Source organism: Fusarium sambucinum, chromosome III (genome assembly GCF_050947815.1).
Source record: "Fusarium sambucinum isolate potato_lamoka chromosome III, whole genome shotgun sequence".
Classification (NCBI taxonomy): domain Eukaryota; kingdom Fungi; phylum Ascomycota; class Sordariomycetes; order Hypocreales; family Nectriaceae; genus Fusarium; species Fusarium sambucinum.
In genome coordinates, this window is record NC_139292.1 from 2,769,868 (window position 1) to 2,795,690 (window position 25,823).

The window sequence follows — 25,823 nt, forward strand, 5'->3', positions numbered from 1 at the left end:
TTTTTGTGCAAAATTTGGCATTCACATAGGAGTTGGAGTTCGGGTAGATGATTATGATTCCGGGCAAAACGTGTATATTCATCCACAACCACAAATTAATGCTCAACGGAGAACTACCACAACATATATTGTATGAATTGTATTATTTCTTGCCCCGGTAGAACTCTCGGAAAGGTCTACGCTATATAAATCAGCACGGCACGCTTTGTCTATAAGAGCCCGCTTGCTTTCAGTGCTTTCATGACTTCATCACTGTCCTTCTGGGCTTGTGTCCTGTGCTTCTTGTGTTCGCCCAGGTTGATGTAATTCACCCAGAACTTGAGACCCTCTAGTCCCTCCTCACGACACAACTCTCCTCGCTCCTCAGCCATCAGCAGTTCCTCTTCTGCAACACCGAGACTCCATCCGAAACGCTCAGCGGCTTCTTGAGCAGTCACTCCACGGCCAAACTCCTGCCAGTCCCAGGGCACATCCCGATCCGGTGGGAACTCGTGGAGGTCTTTCAACCATGAAAGGATGGCTCTTACGGTGGTTCCGTCAGTGCGCTCGCGGCTCTGAACAACCATGACGCCACTGCGGAAGGTGCGCAGGCGGACAGGCAGCTTAAGCTTGCTCCAAAGCCTTGCAGCCTTTTCGAAATCTGCTGGGCTGACAAGCTCAACACCACCTCGAGCTCTGTTGAACATGGCCCAAAGATCAACGAGCGTGATAATACCACCAGCTTTTTTGAGCACGCCTCTCGAGTCATCTGTTAGGAATTCAGCCAAGTTTCTGGCTAGTTCTGATAAATAAAGCGACTCGGAGCTGCCACCGCCTACAATGTCCTTGGTTGTGACGAGTCCAAGTTGGCTTGCCGACTCGGCGAGGATGGCATTCTCCTCGGCCGATGCGTTGCCTTGCCCGTTGTTCGTCTGTCGCGCAAACCGTTCTGCAAGGGCAATCACCTCTTTAGCAGATGACATAAGAGCCTCCAGATCCTCAAAGGCACTTCCAATAAGCAACTCATTGTTTTTGCGCATGTTCAGGCCCAGCTGCTCTAATCCAGCAATACCGACGCCCTTCGTTCGCCCCCCTGAACCACCATTGGCTGGATCGCTTGCTCCTTCGTCCGCAGCCCGACTGCTCGGAGCCGGAGGGGCATCTCGAAGTAACCATTTGCGCTGTGTCATCGAACCTTTCAGACGCTCATAGAATATCTTCTCACCTCCCCGCCGGAAAGAGATCTTGACGCATTCAGGGGCATCACTCCCGTTCTTGTTGCTCTTACTAGGATCAAGGACAGGCCCTGGGGAATCAGTCCTGACTGTCTCGGACGCTGAACTTTGTTGGATAGGTGATGGAACGTTATTGGATATCAGAGGGCCACCGCACATCTCGCATGTCATCAGAGAAGGGTGATTCGAGAAAGTGCACCGAGGACATTGGAATGAAACAGATGATTTCGAGCCATTGGAGGCATCGAGCAAACTTGGTGTAGTTAGTTGATCCAAGTTTTCGGTCAGAGGCCGACTGTCGGCCTGAGCTGGCCGTAACGGGAGCGGTGAATCAAGAGCTGGTGAGGCTGCTGGACGATTACTCGCCCCAGAAATCGCAGCTTTCAGAACATGAGCTAAAGACGGCTTGATGCCACAAGCCAAGCATGGAGGGAGAGGCGTATGTGAGTTAGCAGAGGTTGGGTCGAAATTCGAAGGGACAGGGTTTGAGAAACTGCATATTGTGCAGACCCAGGTCGCACTCGTTACAGGAGGCTCAGGGGGAGCTCGGTACCCAGATTCGGAATGCCCAGGGGATCCAGAAGCGTTCCTTTGTGAGCTCGATACATTCGATATAGCACGGCTGTGATATGATGATCGTTTAAGTGGTTTTGGTATCAGAGTCACCTTGGCTGATGACTTGAGAAAGCCAGCATAAAACTCGTGACGCTCTACATCTTTCAGGTCCAACGCTATAGAGTGTGTGCGGGGTTCTTTCTTGTCAACATAACAGATTCGGTGTGAAGTCAAGTAAACCTGTCCATTCTGCTGATTAGGAAGCTTGAACTTGCTGTAACGTTGTCAACTCCGGCCTCAAGACACCCCGGCAACAAGCAACTTACCCCTCATACAAGCCGACGTTGTCCTGGACAAAGAGAAGCACCTCATCAGGGAGATAAGAGGGCCGTAGTGCGGTAGTGAGATCGATGTGTTTCAGAAACATCCGTCATGGAGGTCAGAGTAAGTGAGAGGAATTCGTGTATGACTGGAATGGCCGTTGATGAATGGATCAATGACGATGCAAGTTGAAGATGGCTTGCAGCAAACAGGCGCTAGGATACAAAGAAACCAACAAATCTCACACAAACAAAACTGAACAAAGAAACAGAGAATAGATTTCTTATGTTTGCTCCAAATTCCGAATCGATTCACAAATCCAAAAGGTGAAGCGTTTCGATGTTGAGTGATGTCTTCCAAGGCACGCGAGACTTGACAAGCCTCTCCAGGGTTGTCGGCTCCACTATGTGATAAGCTTCAAGTCTCAGACAAAAGTCACCGGATCACAGTTTATCCGAGAATGAGCAGGGACCATACCGCCACCGACCACGAGAAAATACCCTCAAAGAAACCTCCACACGTAATTCAACGATTTCCGAGGATCATCTTGCTCCGCCATTTATCATTTTACATCCGACATCATTTCTCCCCAACGCACCCAGTGAAAAACTAACCCCTCGTACCGCTAGCATTTCGACGCAATGATGCCAACTTGGTCAGCGCAGCAAGCGCCGAGCGTGACCCAGCAAACCGTACCTACATCTTACGCCTACCCGACGAGTAAGTCATCACTACGCTCGTCCGCGAAACAGTTTCCAGCCTCGACAAGCCTGACACTAAACGCAGATCCCGCCTTCATCCCCGTTGCTGTCCGTCAAGGATTCAATCAGTACGGAGCGCCGCCTGCTCCTTATGCCGGATACGCACCTCCACCGCCCCCCGTGCAACCCCAAATGTCTTCTGCTTCGCCCGTGAATGGTGTAACTGCAACGCCAGAGCAGGCCAAATCTAAAGTAGACTGGCCCGAATCTGTTCGGAGCTATGTTCAAAGATCTTTTCTCCCCCAATACGACGAACCGACCGTGCCTCGTGCGGAAATCGAGGCTAAGCTTAAGGACACCATCGGTAACGCAAAGGCAAACGGCACGCTATACACGCTTGACTGGGACAACATGCCTCTTCCCCAGGCCTTGGTGAAGGCTGAACGTGACGCAAATACCAAGCAAAGTTTCCAAGTCCCTCTCAACTCTAAGAAGCGGAAATCTACCGATTTTGCCAGTAATGACAACTCCCAGCCACCTTGGCGTACTAACTCACGATCTTCACTCGAAGACCGTATTTCCTATTCTTCACCCGAAAAGCGTGCTTCCATGGACGACCCCCTACCTAAATCAAGTAAGTTCCAAAAGGAAGCCAACAAACGCAAACGTCGCTTCGAAAACGAATACAAGTCGCTTCGATCACCTAGTCCACCTCCGGCTTCATCTGGACCTATTGTCGGCACATCCGAGGTGCTGGAGAAGAAGTACCTTCGTCTCACCGCCCCTCCAGTTCCATCCAAAGTCCGGCCTGAACGTATTTTGCGTCAGACACTAGATCTTCTGAAAAAGAAGTGGAAGCGGGAGAGCAACTACTCGTACATTTGTGACCAGTTCAAGTCCATGAGACAAGATTTGACTGTGCAACATATCAAGAACGACTTTACTGTTTCTGTTTATGAAATCCATGCGCGCATTGCCTTAGAAAAGGGGGATATTGGTGAGTATAATCAGTGCCAGACCCAGCTACGATCGTTGTACGGGATGGGCCTGAAGGGCAACCCCATTGAATTCAAGGCATATCGCATTCTATATTTTATCCATACCGCCAACCGAACTGGCCTGAACGACACTTTGGCAGATCTAACTACAGCAGAGAAGGAGGAGAAGGCGATTAAGCATGCACTGGATGTGCGATCATCTTTGGCTCTGGGAAACTATCATAGGTTCTTCCAGCTCTACTTGGATACCCCTAACATGGGTGCATATCTCATGGACATGTTTGTCGCTCGAGAACGGCTTGCTGCATTGTGCAATATTTGCAAAGCGTGAGTTTTCCCAACCATGATATATTGATGAGTCTTTTACTAACTGGTCTACAGATACAAGCCGGATGTCAAGCTTCGCTTCATCACTGAAGAACTCGGTTTCGAGTCTGATGCTGATGCAGCCCAGTTTATCATCGATCATCAAGGTCAACACTTGTTGGAAGACCGAACAGACTACATTGCGTTCCTGACCGGCAAAGCCGGTCCCCTCTTCGAGGCCGCGCGTAGCACAGCATTCCAAAAAGTTGATATCAAGGGTCAGATCTAAGCCTTGCCCCGACCTTGAAGTTTTCTTTTCTTTTTCTTGTCTTTCCCAGTGCGACTTTTTTCAACGTCTCATCGATTGAGACTCTTCTGTCGTTATGTTCATCGACGAAACATGATGATGCTTTCACTCTGGTGATATGTGGTCATTCATGTAGACACGACTTCGGCGTTTTATACCCTGTTTCTGCTTAGGTGGCACCGGTATTTCGTGCCATTATACTCTGCACCGGCCCGGGAACAGCATGTCCATAGTCCATCTATGCTTCTTTACCTTGGGATTCACAAATTAACCGTAGCCTCGATACCAGCACCCAGCCTAGCAACTGAGGCGACAGCTTTGATGTACGGTGCATCACAAAATTGGATGGGATGCGATGGGATGGACTCTAGATACAACGGATTTGTTTGGGATGCAGTCGGGTACCAGCCTTTGATTAGCTTGCTCTTTCTTGTCCTGTTGAGGCCAGTGGATGGAGGGTTTGTCGTTGAGCCAGGTCTTTGTGCACTAGCCTCAACAGGTTCGAAAGCAGTTGCAATGCTAGGGGAGTTCCTGGTTGGTAGTTTTAAAGTAATCAGCAATTGAGTTTATATCCACAGCTTATCTTAATCTGAATTGTTCAGTACATTCTTTTGCTTGTAGTGAATGCTATAATCGGGAATAAAGTGAGTTTTGACAGTGGCAATTTGACATTTTGCACCTCTGTCTACGAGATGACTTTTAATTACAGAAAGCCAGTAGGACAGTTGTCCTTTGAATTCGAGCGTGGCTCTTACAATTGTTAGTAGGTAGTACTTGCAAAATCAATACATCGTTCATGTTTGGATATTTTTAATAGCGCGATACTACCTCAAGTATAGATATAAGACAGAATAGTGCTCGAATCCAGTGAGAATGTCACTTGGCTTGCTGGTGCAGTGGTGAATTATGATCGATCGACACCCGACCGTGTCGGTGATCGCAGTTGCACTGCCTGTTCGAACCCCAGCCATAACTACCACTTCGGTACCATCCTGGTATCTTTACTGTTGAAATTACTGTTGAAACTACTGTTGAAACTACTGCTGATAACCACTGTCGACATATGTGTCGCAAACGAAACTCATCGGATTTACTGGTTGACCTCAAAATCCCTGCCGATACCGTCTTGGGCATAGACTTTAAATTGCCCTCCTACCTCTTCGTACTGTTTCAGTACTCTGGTATGGGGCCTTGGTAGTGCCCTAATTAAAGCGCTTGGGAGATAAGAATTGATTAGTAACCGCAGCCCACACCTCTCTGGACTTCTTGGGGAGGAGTTAAGTTGATGTTCTCACTTTTTGTCTTATAGGTGAAATTGAGAGCAGGGCCAGTAAGGTTATTTCTTATTCAAGTAAACGGGAGATTGACACTTGGGATTAAAGTATCTGCAAATAAAATGGCGCTAATATCGAAGTTAGCAGGGGATGCTTCTGGTAGATTATAGATTGAAGCTTGACAAGGATGAGCTATTGGGATAATGAGTTATAAAAACCACTGTGTCGCAATACAAGTCCTTTCTTCTGTACTTTAATCTTGGCCTAATGTAAAAAGTGTTGCAAACCTAAGGCTATTGCATTGCCTAGGATTTATCAGCTGGAGAGATAAGCGAGCGTCTGCCGCTTGCATAAACTCAAGAGGGCTGGACCACTAACATCCGGCATCAGATAGTTGTTTCTTTATGCAATTCGCATCTCGGGTGTATTGGGTTGAGTTAGAAATCAAGCCCTGCCATTATGCCGAACACATATGCCGCCCAGAGCACATGACATTAATAGCGGGACAGGGCAAAAGAGAAAGAGATGTTGCAGCAATCACTCTCTTTCTGGCAGTCTCCATCGTGATGATTTCCAGAAGCCTGTTAGTCCTTGGTACGGACAGTTACGGTAGCAATAAATGTGGTGCGATCGATGCGTGTCCCCCTGCATGCTGAACCCATCCCTGCCACGCGACACGTTCCCCGTTTCTTTTAGTCGCTCAAATGTCCGGGAATTTCTCGAGTTCGATTTATTAAAAATTAGCGGCACGTACTTGCGTGCTACGAAAGATGAGATGGAGGGATCCTAGGCTGCTGCATCCGGATATGATGAATCCACCATGATCCCCTTGCTAATTTGACCACACCCATGGCCCGGGGATGAGCGAACGAGAGTGAGCCGAGACAGGATTAGGCGACGGTTGGCCCGGGTTGAGTTGAGTTGAGTCGACGACCTAGTCAGGCGTCAATCAACAAGGGCACTTTTGTTCTTTTCCTCTTTGTATGTATGATGAGGGGTGGGTAGTGTAGTATAGTATACGATAGGGATTGGTTCTGTAAGCGGGAGGTCTGTATGCTGCCCGCCTGTAGATGCGATATTGTGGGCAGTGCTGAGTGAATACTGCATATGTGTGGTAGATCTTGTGCCCTCTTGCAGTACAACTACTCAGTGCAATCGTCTCGAAGCGCCGAATGGTGTAGTGTAATTGGCAGTTTGAAGCCGACTAAGGGCGACAAGGGTTGGATTGATGTTTTTAGTGGTGAAGAGTCGAAAGAAAGCGACGGAGCTCTTGGCGTCTTCCAAACTTCGAAATGTCATAGCGAGGGCTAATCAAGTCTGGTAACTCTGGTTCCCATTACTCAAAGTATCACATCAGCTGCACTAGCACAGACCGTTGCTGTAGGTAGGCCTTGAAGCTTGCCCGTCAAAGCTCGAAACCATGATGGATCTGGAACTAATGGTAACTTAGTAACTGGTCACCAACCAGATAGATCCATTCATGACCTCAGTCATGCTGTCTTTTAATATTTGACCAAATTGCGACTCCTGCACCCTCCAGTCTTTTCTTCCCTTGTTCTTTTCTTCGCTTCAGGATCTCTATATCAGATACAATAATCTTTACCGTATCCTCAATCACTGTCATTCCCACTTACAGGACCCGCATCTCTGGCAGATGCCAAGTTTATCACTGCGACCCCTCCATCTGTTCTACTGTGTCACCCCACCTCGAGCGTCTATTCAACACTTTCTACCTTTTGTTCTGCTATTATCCGGCCGTACAAACAATTATTTGCATTGTCGAATACTCGCCAAAAGGAATTCGAGACACGAGTCCTTTTGTTATTTCATCAAATCCTTGTGCTATTTCGCGTCACAGGTGCACTGAAATCCAAGTTTTGAAATCCGATCAGTCACAGGTTTATACAATTTGACCAAACCCAAGTCATCAGGTTGTTGCGAAGCAAAAGAAGCAAACAAGCAAATCACCAAGAAAGAAAAACCCGTCTCCTCCCTTTAACCGCCACTGAATGAGATCTGCTATTTCTTCTCTTCTTTTTCTTCGACTTTTGTCAACCATTACACAATCACTTCCACAACACTTCGGTCCACCTGAGCGAGCGAAGTACAGCACATCATCACAACACAGCGAGTTACTGTGGGTGATATCGCGCCAACCCACGTCAGGCTGTGTACATACTACCTACGTATCCCGTTCCCCCTGGCGTACACTCGCAGCCCGACCAACTCACGTTCAGAGGACTCAACTCCAAGTCCAATCACTCCACTCATATATATTTTTCTGTGCAGTGTGACCCGGGGCAAGCTTTCACTGTAAGGTACATCGTTCTTGAGGGTCCTTCTTACCACCCCACTCCACTGCAACCGCCGCACTGCACGCGCTGCCCGTGCCCGGCTTAGCGGTTAGGTACCTGTAATCCTGTACCTTGCCTTACACCAATATCGGCTTGGATCGAAATAAGGTAGCCCAGCCCGCCGCCGTGCTCCCATCGGGTCCACGTTCAGTTCGTCTCTACCTTACTCAGGTCGTTCTTGCGATTCTTGGTCCTTTTTTTACAACCTCCACCTTTGAGAGATTCACAACTTCCCAACTTGCAACTGCCCAGGAGGCACTCGGTTACACAAAAATGAAGGTTCGTCACTGCCCCTTTCGGTCGCCCTTGCCTCTCAATACAGAATATCGCTGCCATGTCGTACTTTGATTTCAACTTCTTGTGCCTCACAAGGCGTTATTCGCACATCTCCTTCTCACTGCCTAGTTGCCCCCCTCCCCCGCCGCATTCGACTACAATCGTGAAAGGCGCTCTCCTCGTTGTCACTTGTTATTCGCGTCGCCTTTGCTGGCGCTCTTCAATACTCGAGCCAAAAAGTTAACAGTAATGCGCTTCGTGCAGGCTCTTCGACGTTCGATCAAAGGTGATAAGGACAAAGGACCAGTCACTCCCAAATCGGCTGTCGCCATTGTTCCTCCCAAGAAGGTTGGTGGCCTCCCACTCCCACGCATACCACAAGCCTCAATAATTCCTCCAAACCGGTTTGCCACATTGGGCGCCGCCATGGTCCCACGGCAAACTTCACATTAATCCTGGAGCTCCAATACTGATGCCCAACTCAACCTCTAGGTTATTCGAGCGCTTTACGATTACGAGGCCCGTTCCAGCCAAGAACTCAGCTTTTCGAGAGGCGACTTTTTCCACGTTATCGGCCGCGAAAACGATGAAGACTGGTACGAAGCATGCAACCCAGCTCTTCCTGACGCCCGGGGTCTCGTGCCCGTAACCTTCTTCCAAGCCCTTGGCCGAACCGAGCGAGATAGTGCACAGTCCGATGGAGGTCAACCCCCCTCCCCGCCTAAGAACCCCGACCATGATTCCGGATACAGCGAGTCGCCAGCAATGCATCCTGCGCCGGCCGTCATGTCACCTACCACAAATGCTGCGCCCCAAGGCCACCAGCGAAATTCAAAGTCAATCGGAAAGACAGGTGCCATGGTTTACGGAATTGTCATGTACGACTTTGCTGCGGAAAGAGCAGACGAGTTAGAGGCAAAGGCTGGCGAGGCCATTATTGTTATTGCACAATCGAACCCCGAATGGTTTGTCGCCAAGCCCATCGGTCGATTGGGCGGCCCTGGATTGATCCCTGTATCATTCGTCGAAATTCGAGATATGGCAAGCGATAAGGCGATTCAGAACCCAGGAGATGCCATCAAGCGTGCCGGTGTGCCCAAAGTGGAGGAATGGAAGAAGATGGCTGCTGAGTACAAGAATAGTAGCATCACGCTGGGCAAGTTTGAAGGAGGCGGTCCCGGACAACCTGGACAAGGTATCGAGCAAGGGATGGAACGCATGAGCATTCAACAACAGCAACATTCCCGACAACCTTCACAGAACGGAACGGTAAGTCTTTGTAACAGAGCAATATCAGCCAAGGAAACGCACTGACATCGATGTAGCAGCAAGGATACGCAAGTCAGCCTCGAACTTCTCAGCAGCCGCAGCCTCAGCAAGGTCAGGTGCAAAAACCTGCTGCTCCGCTCCATGCTCCCCTCGAAGCACGGATACCACGATACTGCTTTGCTGAGGACAAGTATTGGTTCGTGATCGAAGCCGTGCTCGAAGATGGTCGACAATGGGAGCTTTCTCGTTACTACGAGGACTTTTACGATTTCCAGATTGCCCTACTCACCGAGTTCCCGGCCGAGGCTGGCAATACGGGGACACAGAAGCGCACTCTGCCATACATGCCTGGTCCGGTCAACTATGTGACAGACGCGATTACCGAGGGACGACTGCATAACTTGGACGCCTACGTCAAGAACATGCTCAACCAACCCCCTTACATTTCAAGATGTAACTTGGTGCGACAATTCTTCGCACCCCGCGAAGGAGACTACGAGATCGACCCCAACGACAACGAAAATGAATATCGCCTGTCGCAGGGCTCCCAACTCTCATCTATGGAATCTCCTGCTGGTGGTTCGCAAAACAACTTGAATGGTAGTGGACATGGTTTGCCACCAGCGCACCCTGATATGCAAACACAAGCATCATCGTTGTCGCAACCTTCGCAGGCCTCGTTAGGCGGGGGCATGCAACCTCCTGCACAACCACCATCTGCAATGAAGATCAAGATGTATTTCAACGGCGATCTTATTGCCATTCGAGTACCGACAGATATTTCGTTCCAGGCACTATACGACAAGATCTGCGATCGCTTGAAGATTCCAGCCAACGAGGAGATCCAACTCTTCTACAAGGATGAGCCTACCGGAGACAAGCCAAGCATGATAAGCGACAACGATCTGGACTTTGCTCTTCAGCGAAACGAGAAGCTGCTCCTCTACGTGGAGGCCGTATAAGTGCCGGACCTTGCTGACGACAACGGTGTTTCAGCTTGGTTGCATTCTTTCAGTACCCGGATCCAAGTAGAGAGTCAAGACCCCACCAGCAAGGGTAGCATCTGGACTCACATTGTATATTCTCGCCCTCCCATAACCACGCCGAACCGTACAGAGCCTGAAACCTTGATAACGTGCGTTTTTCTCTTCAAGAACGGATCTACAATTTCTCATGAGTCCCCAACGGACGACAAGCCTACATTTTCCCTTTTTATTTTTGTTGTTTTATTTGTACTCTTTGCGAATTTATGACGACACGTCGGCGAGGAACTTGACGCTTCTTTGATACCACTTTATTAGCTGAACGACTCATAATCTTTTACGTTCAGTGTACCAGACGTTCGTTGTCTTTCGTTGGGCCTGCAATGCCCCCTTCTTTTGCTGCTTTCACCCCTTTTGCGTATCTTCTTTGGCACTCTGCCTTGTGGCGGGTGTCCGGCCTTTGTAGTGCCGTTTTGATATCACATGACTGAGCCCAGTACTTTTCTTCCCTTTTTATTTTTCTTTAGTTCCTCACCGAAGGTGACTAGGCCTGTGGATGGTGGTTGGGATATGGATCAGGGGCAGGCAGATGTGATTGCTACTGCAGCACATCAGGATTGAGGATGACAACCCCGATAAGCTGTATAAACAAGCTTCGACGAGCCATGCTCGTGGGTGTTGATGGGATGGCGGGTGGTCTGTCTTGCATGGCCTGCGAGAAGCAAGTTAGGAGCACTTCGAGTGAAGGGGGAGGTGGAGGTGGAAAGCATGATGAGCGCATGCATATGCGTGATGAATGAAAAATAACAATTCAATCAGCCCTTCCCCTACACTGATGTGAAAATCGGAGTAAACTCAAACAAACTAGGTACTTAACATGCTGAATTTCAGTGACATGATATTCGTAGAGATGAGTGCATCGTTTGTACTTGAACTATTTCTTCATATGAGTCAATCGTATCAGTCTGGACTTTTTACACAGCCAGTCTGTCTATGTTCTAGAAGTCTATCGTGGGTGGTAGCAGACCGTCGTCGTATGCTCCTTGTGCGTTTCGCCATCCTTTAAAAACCATGAAATGTAACTTTAAATCCCCAATGCTGTGGACCGTTACAAGACCGAACCAACAAATGCAAACCATTATTACGCAGCCACGTAACTGAAAAACGCCAGGAACCAGAACCAGAACCAGAACCGGAAATATGAGGTCATACCCATCCTTATGGGGTACCAAGACGAGGAATGTTGCGAGTGAGCGCGTGTGTGTGTGATGTCAGCGGCCAAGAACGAACTCCTTTTACTCTAGCTTGGTCATGAGGTTCTTGCGCACTTTCATGTTGACGACACCGCCAACACCAAATGCAGGGACAATTCGACAAATTCGTGCAACGGAGCTGATGAACCAGTTTCGGCGCACAAGATCTAATCGGTCTCGTAATGATACCACTGCGCCTCCAGGACCGGTCGCTTGACGGTTGTAAAGATCAAGACCAAACAAATGCATGGGTGTAGAAATGAACTGCACCATGGCAGGCGCCATGAACTGCGCTGCGTAGAGCCCAGATACTCGCTTCTTCATCTCAGCAGAGAACTTCTCGTCCAGAATAGGGCCCAGTAAAGGCGGGACGTTGAACGACGCAAAGATGGTCATGCAATCGCGCAGCGCAAATAGACCGTACGAAGCCAGAGGCACAGGTCGGGGGACTACTCCGGGGGGACCAAACATGCGCACAAAGACCTGATCCTTGTAGATGCAGACACCAATGTTGGCGGCGCTTGAGGCAGCGAATTTTGTCGTTCCGGCCGTCACGCTCGAGGCAGGCTTATTGTTGACAGTCGAGAAGGATGTGTCGACGGCATTGGCGGTAAGATATGTGCCTCCGTACAGGCAAAAGATGAGCGCTGTGGGTTTTGAGAAGAGTATAGTGTGAGGGCGTGTGATGAGAGTTCGGAGAGAGGATTTGACAGAGTTGACAAGAGTGTTTGCGCCTGAAGCATTTTCCATGATGGAGCTGTTGTCATGATGTCAGCTTTTTTTTGTCGTTGAAGATTCTTGGCGAAGTCGGCCATGGTTTTTTTTTTTCTTTTCTTTCCGTCTTGAGGATGTGCGCAAACAAGACTAAACAACAGCAATAACATTGTACTTACCGGTCGATGATAGCAATGAGAGGCGCAACCATGGAGGCAGCGCTCGCAGCCGAAAGGAAATCGGCGCCGAGTCGTGATGTCAAGTTCTTGGTGTTCCATGTGTCTTTGGTGGTGATTTGCTCGGTTGTAGTTGTCCCGGCCAGAGCCAACGCTGGCGCATCAGAGTCCTTCATGATGTTTTTATTTTCGTTTTTAGTTATTTCCATGTAATAACTAGCCCTTGCCCTTTACTTTCAAGTTGTCGTTCAAGAATTCGAAAGAATAGAGAAATAGTAATATGGCGGAAGAAGAAAGATAGAAAGGAAACAGACTATAGAACGGGGGACACAGACCAAGGTAAGTAGTCAGTAACTTAAGCTTGGGACGGACCAGAATGGGGAAAAAAGCTAGAGGGGGGGATAAAAGAAAGCGATAACGAAACGAGCGGCTCTAAACCCCGAAGCAAATCCCTTAGCTATGAGTGGGCTGGTGTAACTAAGGGTATCCTTCGCTAGCAAGACCCTCTTCTCGGTACGTTAGCGATGTGATAATATGGTCGAGAATGATGCGGAACCTAGGAACTCTCATTCTGTCATATTGACTCCCGGGGTGCCGAGATCGGCGAGCCATTCGGACTCGTTGCCGAGTTTCAACGTTGACGGTTTGTCGCGGATATTTTTAGCATTCCTATCAGTATAAGAGAGGACCAACTATTGAAACTTTCGCTTCTGAGACTGATGTTCATTCAGTCGTGTATATCGAACCATTCAATGCCTACGTGTGTGTGTATGTACAGGTAGATCAACTATCGTTTAACATAAACCCACATAAACAGAACCCATACTTGATACACTAACAAATAGAAACACCAAAAGCTCATGATTACACTCCATACAACTAAATACAGCCCTAGTACCTTTGACCGCCCCTTCCGCCAAAAACGTCCAGAAAATTGGATTCGTTCTCTCCCCGATATCTTCACCTCTTGCTAACTTACACGCGAACTTCCCCCACGCCGACGCTTGCCGGTTACGCTGGACGCATTGCGGCTCAATCTAGATAGCAACTTGGGTTAGTCAATATGCAGGCACCGGTCTGCCGCTTATGGAAGTTGATTTCAATACTCAGTCGGATCTGCAACGGCATATAACGGCTTTAAACAAAAAGAAAGTCCATAGAACATCGCTAGACTTTTCTCATCAACCAATTGCCTATAGCATATGCGGATAACAAAGGCCAATCGTGGTAGAAGGAAGGCTTAGTGGCTTCGCATATAACTCACAGTTCTGTTCTAAGCAGCTTATAATGAAAACAAGGAGGCTGATCTCATACAATTTAAGCTATCATTCTAATGCTACGCGTAGCTCTAAAGGCTTCAACAAACAATGCAAAGAGGCCAAATCCAATACAAGCATCCCTAGGAACAAATTCCAGACTTGGAGTCGTTGATCCGCTGTTGAACCCGTTCTTCGAGAAACTTAATCTCCACAAGGCCGACTGATCTCCAGAGCCGTTGCTCTCCGCCTCCCCACTGCCACCGTCCACATCACACCCAAGCTTCCGGGGCGCTTCGAAACCCGCCCCTCCGTTTACATACCCACTTGACCTCGACCGATGAGACCCGTGCAGATAGTCCCAAATTCGCAAAGTCAAATATTTGAGCGCCTCAACGGACCGGCCCGATCGTGAAAGAACCGCAGTTAGGCGATGGTGGCGCTCGCATCAGAGCTTCCACCGCCACTTTCACCTGCTTGCTTCTCTTGAATCGCCAGAACAGTTGCAGTGAGCTGGTCAATCTTGCGGTTCAACTCACTAAGTTGCACCTCCATGGCAGTTGGGGCATCCATATCATCCTCACGCTGCTCAGTACTCTGACCGTTTGCTCGACCTCTAGGAGATGCAAGCGTTGGGCGGCCAACAGTAGAAGCAGATCGCTTCTGTGTAATTAATTGCCGACCGTTACGTCGGGAGGAGTGCGACGGGCCCTTGAACCCAGCAAATTCATCACCCAGGGCTCCGGGCTTGCGCCACATCTCATAGAGCCTGATGATGCTAACAATTGGCCAATGAGTAGCCTTAAGGAGTATGATACGCCCGGCACGAAACTTCTCATCGGCCGTAAAGATTAGGCGCCAGGGTCGAAAGATGACCAAAGCAAGCAGATTAAAAGGAGGATAGAAGTGGGTGAGTCGGTTGCTAGTCGACGCCTCCAAGACATATACACTGTACACGTACAGATACTCCTCCTTAGCGTGGGTGATAACCCGTGAGAAACTGTTGGAAAGCATACCAGTCAAGGAGCCCATCAACAGAAAGCTGGAGAGTGTGATGAACATAATCATCAGAGGCGGCCCAAAAAACGGATCGATCTGATTCATCACCTCAAAGCCAATAGGTGCTGAGCCGTAGAATATCTTCGTTAAAATCCAAGCCATTGACTTGAATGCAAAGACATTACGGCCCACAAGCGAAAACGTCGTCAGAAAGCCGCAGTAAACAACGACAACGAGTACCATGTATTTGAAGAAGTCTTTGCCCATCTCCTTCAAGCAGGGTATGAGTGTACCCCAAGCAGGGCTCAGACTCAGGATGGAGAAGATGCGAGGAATCATGAAAAGTGCTTCGAGCGCCAATATGTCAAATGCAAGGTCACTGAGCTCCGGTTTGTTCTGGACGATACCAATAATGCCTGTCTCAGTTAGCATGTTGTTATTTGGAAGGGGATGCGGTTCTTACGCAGAATTGCAAAGGCAAACCCGATCGTAATCATGATCATGTCAAACAAGTTCCAGATATCTGTGGCATAGAAGATTGAGCCCGCATCAAGCCACTCACTAAGCTCATCGTAAAAGAAGGCCGCTATCCAGAGGAACAGGACCACCTCAGGGATGGTGATACGGGACTCGTCTCTCATAATGAGAACAGAGTAATAGAGGGCGAGGAAAATGCAGAAGAATACTACCTCCCAGCTCTTGAGATATTTGGGCACACGCAACCGAGAAAAAGGGTCTGCTGTCCTAGGATTATAAAACCTGACTTTCTTGGTTGAGTGCACTGATAAGCTGTCCCAAAAGACGATATCGCCGCTCCATATAGCCGTGATGATCTTTTGGACAATGTGCTGACTGAGGAACCGTTTGGCGTCGGCAATGGCTGCAATCTCAAGGGCATTCAAATTCTTAAAAGACGATGTTGGGTCACCTTCGTTCTCATCATCCTCGTCATCGGATGTCATAGTCAAGCGGGAGAGAGAACTCAGGAGCTGATTTCGTTTCATGCTACTTCCAGCAGGGCCAGGACCACGCCGGCGATTATCGATGGTGCGAATATGAGACAGGAGAGGTGAACGCTCTCCGGTCTCCTCATCACCCGCGTGACCATTGCCCGCTTCTTCGTCTTGGTGATCATCGTCAAGATCTGGGATTTCGTAAAGGCAGTAATTAACTGCCTCACGTTCAGAGAGACGAGTGAGAAAACGCCATGCAACGATTTCACATGCGTCGGCGCGCGATTCTCCCAGTGTTCGATGTTCCGAAGAAGTCGTATAATGCCATTTGAGGGCGCTGTAGGGATTTTATTAGCTGAGAAGTACAGTTATTGAGAGCGTTAGGCATCAGAGTTGCACGGCATATGTAGTCAGGTCAAAGATGGGTTGGGCATTTCTGTCATTGGCTCCCCTGACAGGAACTGTTATGCAGCCACAAGCACGATTCGGGAGAAGAGCGATACAGTATTTAGTGAAAACACTGAGAAAGAAGCAGTCACTGGCACAATGTCTTTCAGATAATACGTACAGAAGAGCATTGACAATTCCGCGGTTGGTGCATGTCGCAGTGAGATGATCCACCAAGATGCGTAGGGAAGTCCCCGCAGCTGTGGTCCTCAGCTGTTCAAAGGTGCTCGGCAGCTCAATGACTGCAACAAAGTATCTGCAAAATGTCTTAGTCAATGTCAATTGGATCGTGATTATGACAACTTACAAAGAGAGCTTCTTGACGACCTCTCTAAAGCTGTCGTTAGTTCTAATATCCGGTAGATCGTTTTCGTAGTCGTGACGGATGGAGATAGGACTGCCCTCGCGGGGAGCGGGGAGCTTCTTGGATTTGACCTTGATAGGCATGATGAAGAGGAATAATTAATATGACGACGGCGAGCGAAGCAATCAAAGGAGCATATCCTCCGCCGAAACTCTAGGTTGAAGGTGAATTCTCAGGAGTGACAGGATTCTCCAAATGACCAGAGATCAAGAGGTAGGTATTTGGCAGAGTGTCAACGAGATCCCTCGTCTCCTTCCCTCCTTTGTCTTGCCTTTATCACGATATAAGGGAGGAAAGATGCTGAGATGAGTTGCGAAGGAGGGGAAAGGAAAGAGCGGGCCTGTGCGCCGTCAATTCGACTTGAGTCAAGTTGCCCGTCGATCGGCTCCCGACAAGCAAATAATTGGCACTGATGGTATCACGAGAGTGAATGATAAGGTGGGAAAGGGCAAACTTTGGGGGTTCCAGGAGAAGACGATTGCTACCCAAAATTAATCGCAACACTTTAGCAGCTGTGCCAACTTCCAATGATTAATCTTTTGTGTCAACTTGATTGCGCGCGCCGAGCTTAGCGCGCGCACCGAAGATCCTCTACTAGGCATAGGCATATTCCTGGCGATACTCCAACCAGAAAGGCTGGGAGATGTCACGACGCTCTTTCAAGATTCAAGGGTTCAATGTCAGAGTGGAGAAAAGAAGGGTCCATGTACGAAGCTTGGCACCACTTGCAGATGCTTGTCAATCGCCAATGCCTGGGGATTGGACGATCTAGACTCGTGAATCAAGTTTATTTGACCTTGTAGGAGCGACATTTTCCTCGATTGAATACATACAAAGTCCCGTCAATCAAAATGCGACCAGGCTCAGCCCAACACCACCAGGCCACGCAGACTGCGGCCAGAAAATGCATATGCGTCAACGTCCCCAAAAGAGTCGAAAACAGACGAGTCAGCCAATAACAATGACAAGAACAAAGACGTATATCTGAGGACGAATTCAACAGTCAGCAATAGTTAGATCTCAAAGCCCGAGATCCCCCACTTGTGTCTTGAAAATAGACGAGCCAGCCAATTAGCAACCCCTAAAAAGCATAGCCGCGATTTAGAAGGAATATGAGGCTGGCCAAAGCCACAGCCGTGATGTCGACAATGCAGATGAAGAGTGGAACACATTGTCAGTATCAGACATTCTAACTGGTCCACTCGTCAATTATGAGATTTGGACTGAATAGAATGTCGGAGCAGTTGGACATGTTTCGAGATTCACAGCCACATTCATACTCAAACGAGACGTAAGCATTGGCGAGCCAGCGAGTTTCCGTCGAGAAATCACCTCAGGACCATCTAATGCTAGATCTACGGCTGAATCTGATGGGAGATGGAGTTGAACGAGCGTATAATTGAAGCCATGGGCAGAAGTATTGTCAAGTACAAAAGGAATGGATGAGAATGCATAAGTTTTCATCAAACAAGCTCATCTGCTCACACAGCAATCACTACTTTACCTAAAAACGCCATAAGGCTATACACACAGGATCTCACTTATACACGACTTAGACCATGTCTACTACAACTCTTATGGCGGCTACTGCGACGGCATCGTCAGCGATGGCTACTTGTACAACTGCAGTACCTGGAAAGTATGGCCGTGTTCCAGTTGATGCATGCAACTCCAACTACTTCTTCGATCCCAGCTTTGCTGCCAATCTTGCTTTCTGCGTACTCTTCGGCCTCACTACCACAACCCATCTGGTTCAGGCGATTCTTTTCAAGAAGGTAAGTGTATCGAAATGACAGATTGATATATTTAGCATTCCTGACAGCCATATAGAGATTCTGCTGGGTAGCCATCATGGGTGCAGCTTGGGAAACAATTGCATTCGCTTTCAAAACCATTGGAAGTCGAGATCAGCAAAACATCGCATACCTCACTTTGGGCCAGATCCTTTTTCTACTTGCCCCTCTCTGTAAGTACGCAAAAAGTACAACAAGATGATTGCTAACACACTCAGGGATCAATGCCTTTGTATACATGGGAGTAGCGCGCATGGTATACTTTAGCATGCCTGCTCAAAAGCTTTTAGGCATCAAAGCCGTTCGCATGACACTTCTTTTCGTTTGGCTAGATGTTATTCTCTTCCTTGTACAAGGCTCGGGTGGTATCATGCTTTCCAGCACGGACGCCGATAGTGATATGATCGATATTGGAATGAAGGTTTACATGGCTGGAGTCGCTCTGCAGCTTGCCGTTGTCCTCGTCTTCGCTGGCATCACTGTCTTCTTCTATTTCAAGCTGCGACAGCTGGAGGGTCGAAGCATGGGACGCATGAAGTGGCTCATCTGGACCATGGTGGTTGTTCTCATGCTGATTGTGGTAAGTATTCTTTGTCCAGTTACGAGTTACCAAGCTAACAAGGACAAGACTCGAATTGTATACCGCCTAGTCGAATTTGGCCCTGGTGTCAACTCGCATAACACGCTTCTTATCCATGAGGAGTATCCACTGGGTCTAGATGCTACACCGATCTTGATTGCTCTCGTCTTGCTCAACCTCATGCATCCTGGCTTTGTCCTTCGTGGACCAGAGAGCGAATTTCCCAAGTTGTCCCGAAAGGAAAAGAAGGCGCTCAAGGAAGAGAAGAAGCAAGCCAAGAAGGCTCGCAAAGCTGGTGCTCGGGAACTTGAAGAATTGTCTATTGATAAGCGGTCAAGCAGCAGCAGACAGGTTGTCTGAAGGATATAGCCAAGTAAGCGGAATGTGCAATCATTGGATCGCTTGCTCCAACGATGGATGTGGAGTTTTGGCTTGGATGTTGGATATCAGCTGGATAATGTTGCTTGGCATAGAATTTTGTGGGATAGGATATCGACACGCGATACTTATTAGAGCGGAGGAATAATCGACAATGGATTTTTTTTTGCAAAAGCCGATTAATCGTAAGCGAAGTGCGAATTATACGAGGGGTCAAGGTGCACAATTCGTATATATGGATACTGCTAACCTGCCCGATTTAGAAGCAATAAGGTGAAACACTGCCACAACTGCAAAACGGTCCTGGCGTCAGCTGAGGCGTTGTACGTCAGGTAGCTCAATAGACTGTAGCAGAAGGGGATAGGGTGACACAATCGGATTCAAGTATTGGACGATACAATTGGTGAGAAAATTACACGATCAAATTGATTCATTAATGAAAGCGGTGTTCAAACGCTTGGCAATGCGTAAAAGACAGACACAAATCAGCCACTAATAATGCACAAAGATCGGCCATCGTCAAGAGGGTGTAGAGAGATGAGATGAGACAGTCTGCCACGTTGGTCCCAGAGGGTGGCTAGGTGGACGTCAGCGATAGTGTCGTGGCCGCTAAACCAAACTAGACTAAGCTCTTCTACACATTCCAAACGTCAAAGAAACCGCTTGCGGGTTGCCCTGTCGCCGCTTCATTCATGTTTACTATCTGCTAAGTCAGTCAAGAAACAATCTCATATTTCTCTCCCTCTCTCTCTTCATTCATCCTTACTTTTACAACGTAATTCCGTTCCGTCAACTTGTTTCCTGCCCAAGAAAACTTCCTTGATTTTACATTTAATACCCAGCCACCCCCAGCCACTTCATCTTCACAAAACGGGCATTTACTGTTTTATGATTGGCTCCAAGGTCGCCCCTGGAGACACCGTCGCAGTCCGGACCCCGGTTCAACGCCTTTGGCTGCCAGCACTTTAAAAGTTCCATTCTCTATTCCTGGTTCGCTAGATCGTCAACAGGCTACTAACAATACGGGCTATAAATCGGGATCCTGGTTATAAATCAAGATCCTTGCTCTTATCTTGTCCCGAAGGCGAAAGTCCAGCCGTTCTGAAAGAATATCGTGTGGCAGGGCAGGGTACGAAGTCCCATCCCCAGGCAAGGCCTAGAAGCAGCAAAACCGTCTCGAAACTAAAGTCGGGCGCGTTCAGGGTCTCTCCTAGTTTATCTTCTCTTCTGCTCTAGCAACCCGCCAACTTATTTACTAGAGCTCAGAACAAAACTGCACGGCTAGCTAATTCGTATCCACTCGGAAACAGAGAGGCACAGCACAGACTTGGCTCGCTCGTAAACCCGTTACTCGTGCTACATTCAAGACAGCCAGCAAAGTCAAGCACAGGACAGGGACAGAACAGGACCACCCCCCTTCCCTTCTCTCTCAAGGGCTTTGACTTCCTCCTCCTTTGACCTCTTTCTCACCTCCTTTGTTGCATCATTGGTTACTCGTCGAAAGCCTTTCTTGTTGCGTCTTTTTTCTCTGCCCGTGCGCATACTATTCTTCTGTCAGAGGGTGCCCTCTTCTTGTTTCTTCCTTCTTAATTGCTTCAGTTTCGGATTCCACGATCAACAAGAAAGACTTCGACGAAACTCACCAGCGATCTTATCAACAGAACAGAGTACGGCTACCAAATACACTCCAACTTATCCATCAACCAAACAATGTTTAATTGAGATCGGGATCACGAGACTGCACAGATCATGACCCCGGCCCATCTGATGGCGCGATTGCCGCCATTTCTTCTCGTCTCTAGCTTTCTCAATCTCGCTTCAGGCCATGTACTGCCGCAACCGACAAAGACCGTCGCCTTCCATGAGATCAACGCAGCATCATATCCACTCGCTGCGACGCTTGCGCCTGACGACTCATTTTTACAAAGACGACAATTCAACACAATCTGTGGTTACATAGGAGGTGATCCCAGACTACCTGCGACTTGTTCTGCGGGCTCACATTGTGTGGTTGATATCGATCACGATGCAGTGGGGTGCTGTCCCGATGGAGGATCTTGCACACAGGGTGTGTTTACAGATTGCGTGGATGCGGGCAGTGGGCCACAAACAGAATTGAATCCTTACGTATTTACGTGTCGAGGAGATGATTCGTGCTACCGAAATAGCTTCGAGGGAGGTTTCTTTCAATACGGGTGTGGTTCAACATCTGGTTTGGCGACAAACGTGGTGGCTACGGCTTCAGGCAAGAGCGCTATTAGACTTACTAGCTTGAACGTTCCCCTGACAGACCCGGTAACCTCACTGGCCGAACCGACGACACTAGGAACGAGGCGAAGAACGTCCGATACCGATTCCTCAAGCACAGGGGCATCGACGACAGGGAGTGCAACTACGGAATCCACAGGAACATCATCATCAGAATCGACAGAATCGACAGAGTCGACAACAGAAGCATCGACAACAGAATCAGAAACTTCAACAGCATCAGAGACCGAAACCGAAACCGAAACCGACAGCGCAAGCGGAACCTCTGGTACCACGGATCCTTCAGCCACCGATTCTGATGAATCTGCCTCTTCTGGAGCTTCAGCTCCCGACACTGATGGCGATAACAATTCACGGAACACGGGCGCCATTATCGGTGGAACTATTAGTGGCGTCGCTGCGCTCGTAGCCCTCGTCGTCCTCGGAGTCTGGCTCTGGAAACGCAAGAAGGGAAATACGCGCCAGGGACCTGGTGTGAAACCGCAAGTGCAGCGTATTGGGTAAGTGTCCCCATCAGTGACCCTTTGCAGTTTTTTTTTTCAACAACCAGCTAACACAACATATCCCTAGTCCGCCGTTAGAGAACAACCATAGTTTCGCTCCGGTGCCCCCTATGCAGGAAGCCGATAAAATGGCCCCACCCCCACCGGTCCCCGTAACTGACCAGCGGAGCATGAATCCAATTGTTGACCACGACGGACCTTACGCGGAGCCTTGGGACCCCCAATCCAATTACGGTTACTCGGCGGGGGCTGTCGGAGGAACGCAGATGGAACATGACGAGGTGCCGTTGACGAGAGACGACGACTTCCAGCACGGTTACAATTCTGGTCTGGGACGTATCAGCGAAGAAGAACCACGACCAGGAATGGCTATCAGCACGCCAGGCCATGTAAGCAGTCCTATTCAACCATATCCCGGACCTCGCCGCGACGGAGGGGGCCCATTATGGCAACAGAATCGTGGGCCTGGATGGTTTTAATCGTGTATAATACGACGGAGGAAAAAAGAGGAGACAGCACATATATAGGTTGTGGTGATGACCACGATTATGGTTTCGCTTGGGAATTATTACGGCGTTTGTTGGTCCAGCATGGGGAGTTGATATCCGGGGCTGTTTTATCATAAAGAAGGCCTGTAATCAGCGGTTCAAGTCCAGTGAATAGATGGGCTTGCGGATGGGTGATAACGAAATATGATGGCCACACGGTCATGAAATATTGGGTTCATTGATAGATAGTTACGATACAAAAGAAACCGAGCGTTATTAACGAAGACTTTTTATCGACTCTTCAAATGTGAACGAATCCTCTTTACAAGATAGACGGACAGATGTCGGCCGGCATGCAGAAGCTCATATATCTTGCCATGTCTCAACAACACTTTACACCATTCTTGGTGGTACATGCATGTACTTACCACATTTTAGTTAGCTATATTATATCGTTCGGCGTACCTGATGAGAGGTTCTATAAAGCTCCTATCGACCAGATCTTGACACTGGATTCGTCAAACACTGTCTGAGCTTCAGATTCCTCCCCAAATCCCCATCCTCCCGAGCATGTCGCAACAACAGAACCGCTCGAATGCAGAGCTGTGCTCCCGACTGGCGCGTCATGGGGCTTCCAACTCCACGAGGGGTCTACAACACCAATTTGACTGCCAACGCCTTCCCAAACTGCGACGCCGCCATCATGATTCCCTGCCCAGACTTCAAAGGATGGGAACTCAGCATAAGGATCACCTGCAAAGACGTCTACTGACATCTTTTGCTGCGTCGGTGCGCTTCGTCCTCGAAGGGTGCAGAGAAGTTCGCCTGTGCCCCGGATATCATATACGATCATGCCAGAGGCGTGACGCTCGCTGATGATGAGGTAACGGCCACACGGGCTCCAGCGGACTTGAACAATACCTTGCCCTCTAATACCTCCCTCTATGTCGTCTGAGCGTGGGAGGGACCAATTAGCAACGACCTTGTCTGACCGATGGACATCGTATAGTCCCATCCACCGCGTCCATGTTCCCGCTGCGATAACAGAGTTTCCATTGCCATCCACAGGTGAGGATGCTAGAGCAGCGACGGTGCCCTTCATACCAACACCACTGCCCTTTGAGATATGGCGTTTGGAGGGGATGGTGGGTATTGTAAGTACTGGGCCATCTGAACCTGGACGTGTCATGTCAAAGTGATCAAGACGATTTGTCGATCCAACAAGAAAATGAGTCCCGGAGCCTTCCCAGAGAAGAGACGATGGCGTGATGTACTCCTCCGTTTCGCGACGTATCAACTTATACGAAGCAAGCGGAGCAGAGCGCGACGCGAAACCATCATCAGGAGGAAAGAGATGGTATAACTGAATAGGATGATCGCGACATCCAACGAGTGCAGTTTGTGAGCTTGGCTCCGCTAGAGAGTAGAAGGGGGCTGCGGCGACTGTTTGGGAAGGCTCAGGGAGGGTTATTGTGGATTGCGACTCAAGACGTCGCGGACAAGCGGCTGATGGGTCGAGCAGATCTTCAGGGAGAACAAAGGTGGAAATTGAGTTGAGTGCAGAAGAGACGAGGAGTGATGTCCCGTCAGCTGTCCATTGGACTGATGTGTAATAATCCTGCTTGATATTTGCAGAGTGAGATTGCTTGTCGTTGTCTATGTCATCTTGAGGCCGAACGAATGCGTTTTCAGCGACGAGGTTCAATGATGGTGCTTTCGGTTCATGTTGCGCCTGCTCCTGTAGATCGTTCGGCTGCGGCTCTGCATGTGAGGGAGCTGGCTCAATTGCCGGATTGAGCTCATCCATGTTCTAAGTTGTAGTTGAATGTTGCGAAATGGTAATGGACGTGGAAAATAGAGGAACTCAAAGTGGATCCTCTACCTTGATCTCTGCATATCATATCACTTACACGCTTATCATGATCCTAGACTAATCCTCAGCTGGATCTTGAAACGTTGAAGGTCCCCCACGTTGCATTTCCTATCATTTTGGTCTCTGTTGATCAAATAAGTGAGGCCATCGTCAAACCATTGGGGGAACTTTGCTCGCCAACTGAATGTCACCGTCTATCCTTATAGCAACGTCATATGCGTTGGCGCCAAGAGCCGGCAGACAAAGAAGGACCTCTGAGCGGCCTCCCACATCCAAACAAGTATTTTGCTGCAGGGCCCAGTGGGTAATGACACCAAAAGGGCAGCTCACGATCGCCGCTCTCCGTCTTGGCGGTGTTTGGACACCGTCTTATGGGAAGAGACGCATGTTAAGAATAATCTATCAGCGTACAGTTCACAGGTCATTCAATTAAGTTTCTAGGCACTACCGAATCAACTCGCGGATTGTAAAGCATAAATGGGGGGGTGTTGTCGCTCATTTACTGGCAACTGGTAGGTACCTAGGTATATGGTAACATCACAAGCTGCCTAGAAGTGCTTGATCCTGCTTGCATTTGCACCCCTAGGCAGGAACGACTCAGGGCTGGTGCTCGAAAGTTGCTGTTTTGAGCTACCCGCTTCTTACATAGTAGGCTGGTAGGAAGGAAGGCATAATCGGTAAGTGTCTTGACATCCAATCCGTCCTCTATCATTACCCCATCCTTTTGATATTAAATCAATTTTCCGACTTTTTTTCTCTCTTCCTTTCCAACTCTTCTTCCATCCCGTCCCAACAACCAGTTCTCACATCCACATCCCGTTACATACCAAGATACCCCGTATCTTGAAACCTTGCACCTCTACTGTCTCAACGATCGCATCCTTCACCAATCATGATCTCATAAAGCTAACACCCCAAAAGAAGGGCATATTACCAACCTCGTATTCTTCGTCTGACTTCTTCCAGTCGATACAGTACAGTTAGTACCTCTAGTACCTCTAGTACCTCTAGTACCTGGTTGTTTGGGCTGCCCCTCCCCGCGAAACAGCCTCGCCAGGTGGGTCACAGCACTCAAGGTAGAGCTGACAGAAATATTAGCACGGGTTATCAGCCAAAGCTCGTCTGACTAATTTCATCGCTATCCGGGTCTTAGTACGGTGACAGAGCCATAAGACACCAACTCAAATAAATCATACGTCACTCCCCAGCAACACAGGGCG

At 48.7% G+C, this 25,823-nt stretch overlaps 8 protein-coding genes across 8 annotated transcripts; 4 read left to right on the forward strand and 4 right to left on the reverse strand.

Moving 5' to 3' along the window:
- Positions 1 to 209: 209 nt before the first annotated feature.
- FSST1_011095 (ESCRT-II subunit protein VPS36) lies at positions 210 to 2,196 on the reverse strand (the record flags this gene model as incomplete). Its single annotated transcript, XM_083234194.1, has 2 exons — positions 210 to 2,043; positions 2,096 to 2,196. The coding sequence occupies 2 exons, from the start codon at positions 2,194 to 2,196 to the stop codon at positions 210 to 212; spliced, it is 1,935 nt and encodes a 644-aa protein (XP_083080791.1).
- A 535-nt stretch (positions 2,197 to 2,731) lies between these two features.
- FSST1_011096 (SAC3/GANP/Nin1/mts3/eIF-3 p25 family-domain-containing protein) lies at positions 2,732 to 5,166 on the forward strand (the record flags this gene model as incomplete). Its single annotated transcript, XM_083234195.1, has 5 exons — positions 2,732 to 2,810; positions 2,877 to 4,116; positions 4,171 to 4,373; positions 4,680 to 4,951; positions 5,005 to 5,166. The coding sequence occupies 5 exons, from the start codon at positions 2,732 to 2,734 to the stop codon at positions 5,164 to 5,166; spliced, it is 1,956 nt and encodes a 651-aa protein (XP_083080792.1).
- A 3,389-nt stretch (positions 5,167 to 8,555) lies between these two features.
- FSST1_011097 (phosphatidylinositol-3-phosphate-binding protein BEM1) lies at positions 8,556 to 10,537 on the forward strand (the record flags this gene model as incomplete). Its single annotated transcript, XM_083234196.1, has 3 exons — positions 8,556 to 8,654; positions 8,799 to 9,575; positions 9,632 to 10,537. The coding sequence occupies 3 exons, from the start codon at positions 8,556 to 8,558 to the stop codon at positions 10,535 to 10,537; spliced, it is 1,782 nt and encodes a 593-aa protein (XP_083080793.1).
- A 1,316-nt stretch (positions 10,538 to 11,853) lies between these two features.
- On the reverse strand, positions 11,854 to 12,910 carry FSST1_011098 (uncharacterized protein; the record flags this gene model as incomplete). The annotated part of the gene is made up of 2 exons (XM_083234197.1): positions 11,854 to 12,568; positions 12,705 to 12,910. The coding sequence occupies 2 exons, from the start codon at positions 12,908 to 12,910 to the stop codon at positions 11,854 to 11,856; spliced, it is 921 nt and encodes a 306-aa protein (XP_083080794.1).
- Positions 12,911 to 14,383: 1,473 nt separating this feature from the next.
- On the reverse strand, positions 14,384 to 16,803 carry FSST1_011099 (ion transporter; the record flags this gene model as incomplete). The annotated part of the gene is made up of 4 exons (XM_083234198.1): positions 14,384 to 15,372; positions 15,420 to 16,246; positions 16,478 to 16,612; positions 16,664 to 16,803. The coding sequence occupies 4 exons, from the start codon at positions 16,801 to 16,803 to the stop codon at positions 14,384 to 14,386; spliced, it is 2,091 nt and encodes a 696-aa protein (XP_083080795.1).
- Positions 16,804 to 18,279: 1,476 nt separating this feature from the next.
- On the forward strand, positions 18,280 to 19,453 carry FSST1_011100 (RTA1 like protein-domain-containing protein; the record flags this gene model as incomplete). Its single annotated transcript, XM_083234199.1, has 4 exons — positions 18,280 to 18,495; positions 18,551 to 18,686; positions 18,732 to 19,093; positions 19,142 to 19,453. The coding sequence occupies 4 exons, from the start codon at positions 18,280 to 18,282 to the stop codon at positions 19,451 to 19,453; spliced, it is 1,026 nt and encodes a 341-aa protein (XP_083080796.1).
- A 1,767-nt stretch (positions 19,454 to 21,220) lies between these two features.
- FSST1_011101 (uncharacterized protein) lies at positions 21,221 to 22,721 on the forward strand (the record flags this gene model as incomplete). Its single annotated transcript, XM_083234200.1, has 2 exons — positions 21,221 to 22,239; positions 22,310 to 22,721. 2 exons carry the CDS (start codon positions 21,221 to 21,223, stop codon positions 22,719 to 22,721), a joined length of 1,431 nt encoding a protein of 476 aa, XP_083080797.1.
- A 487-nt stretch (positions 22,722 to 23,208) lies between these two features.
- Positions 23,209 to 24,537, reverse strand: FSST1_011102 (uncharacterized protein; the record flags this gene model as incomplete). The annotated part of the gene is made up of 1 exon (XM_083234202.1): positions 23,209 to 24,537. One exon carries the CDS (start codon positions 24,535 to 24,537, stop codon positions 23,209 to 23,211), a length of 1,329 nt encoding a protein of 442 aa, XP_083080798.1.
- Positions 24,538 to 25,823: the final 1,286 nt, after the last annotated feature.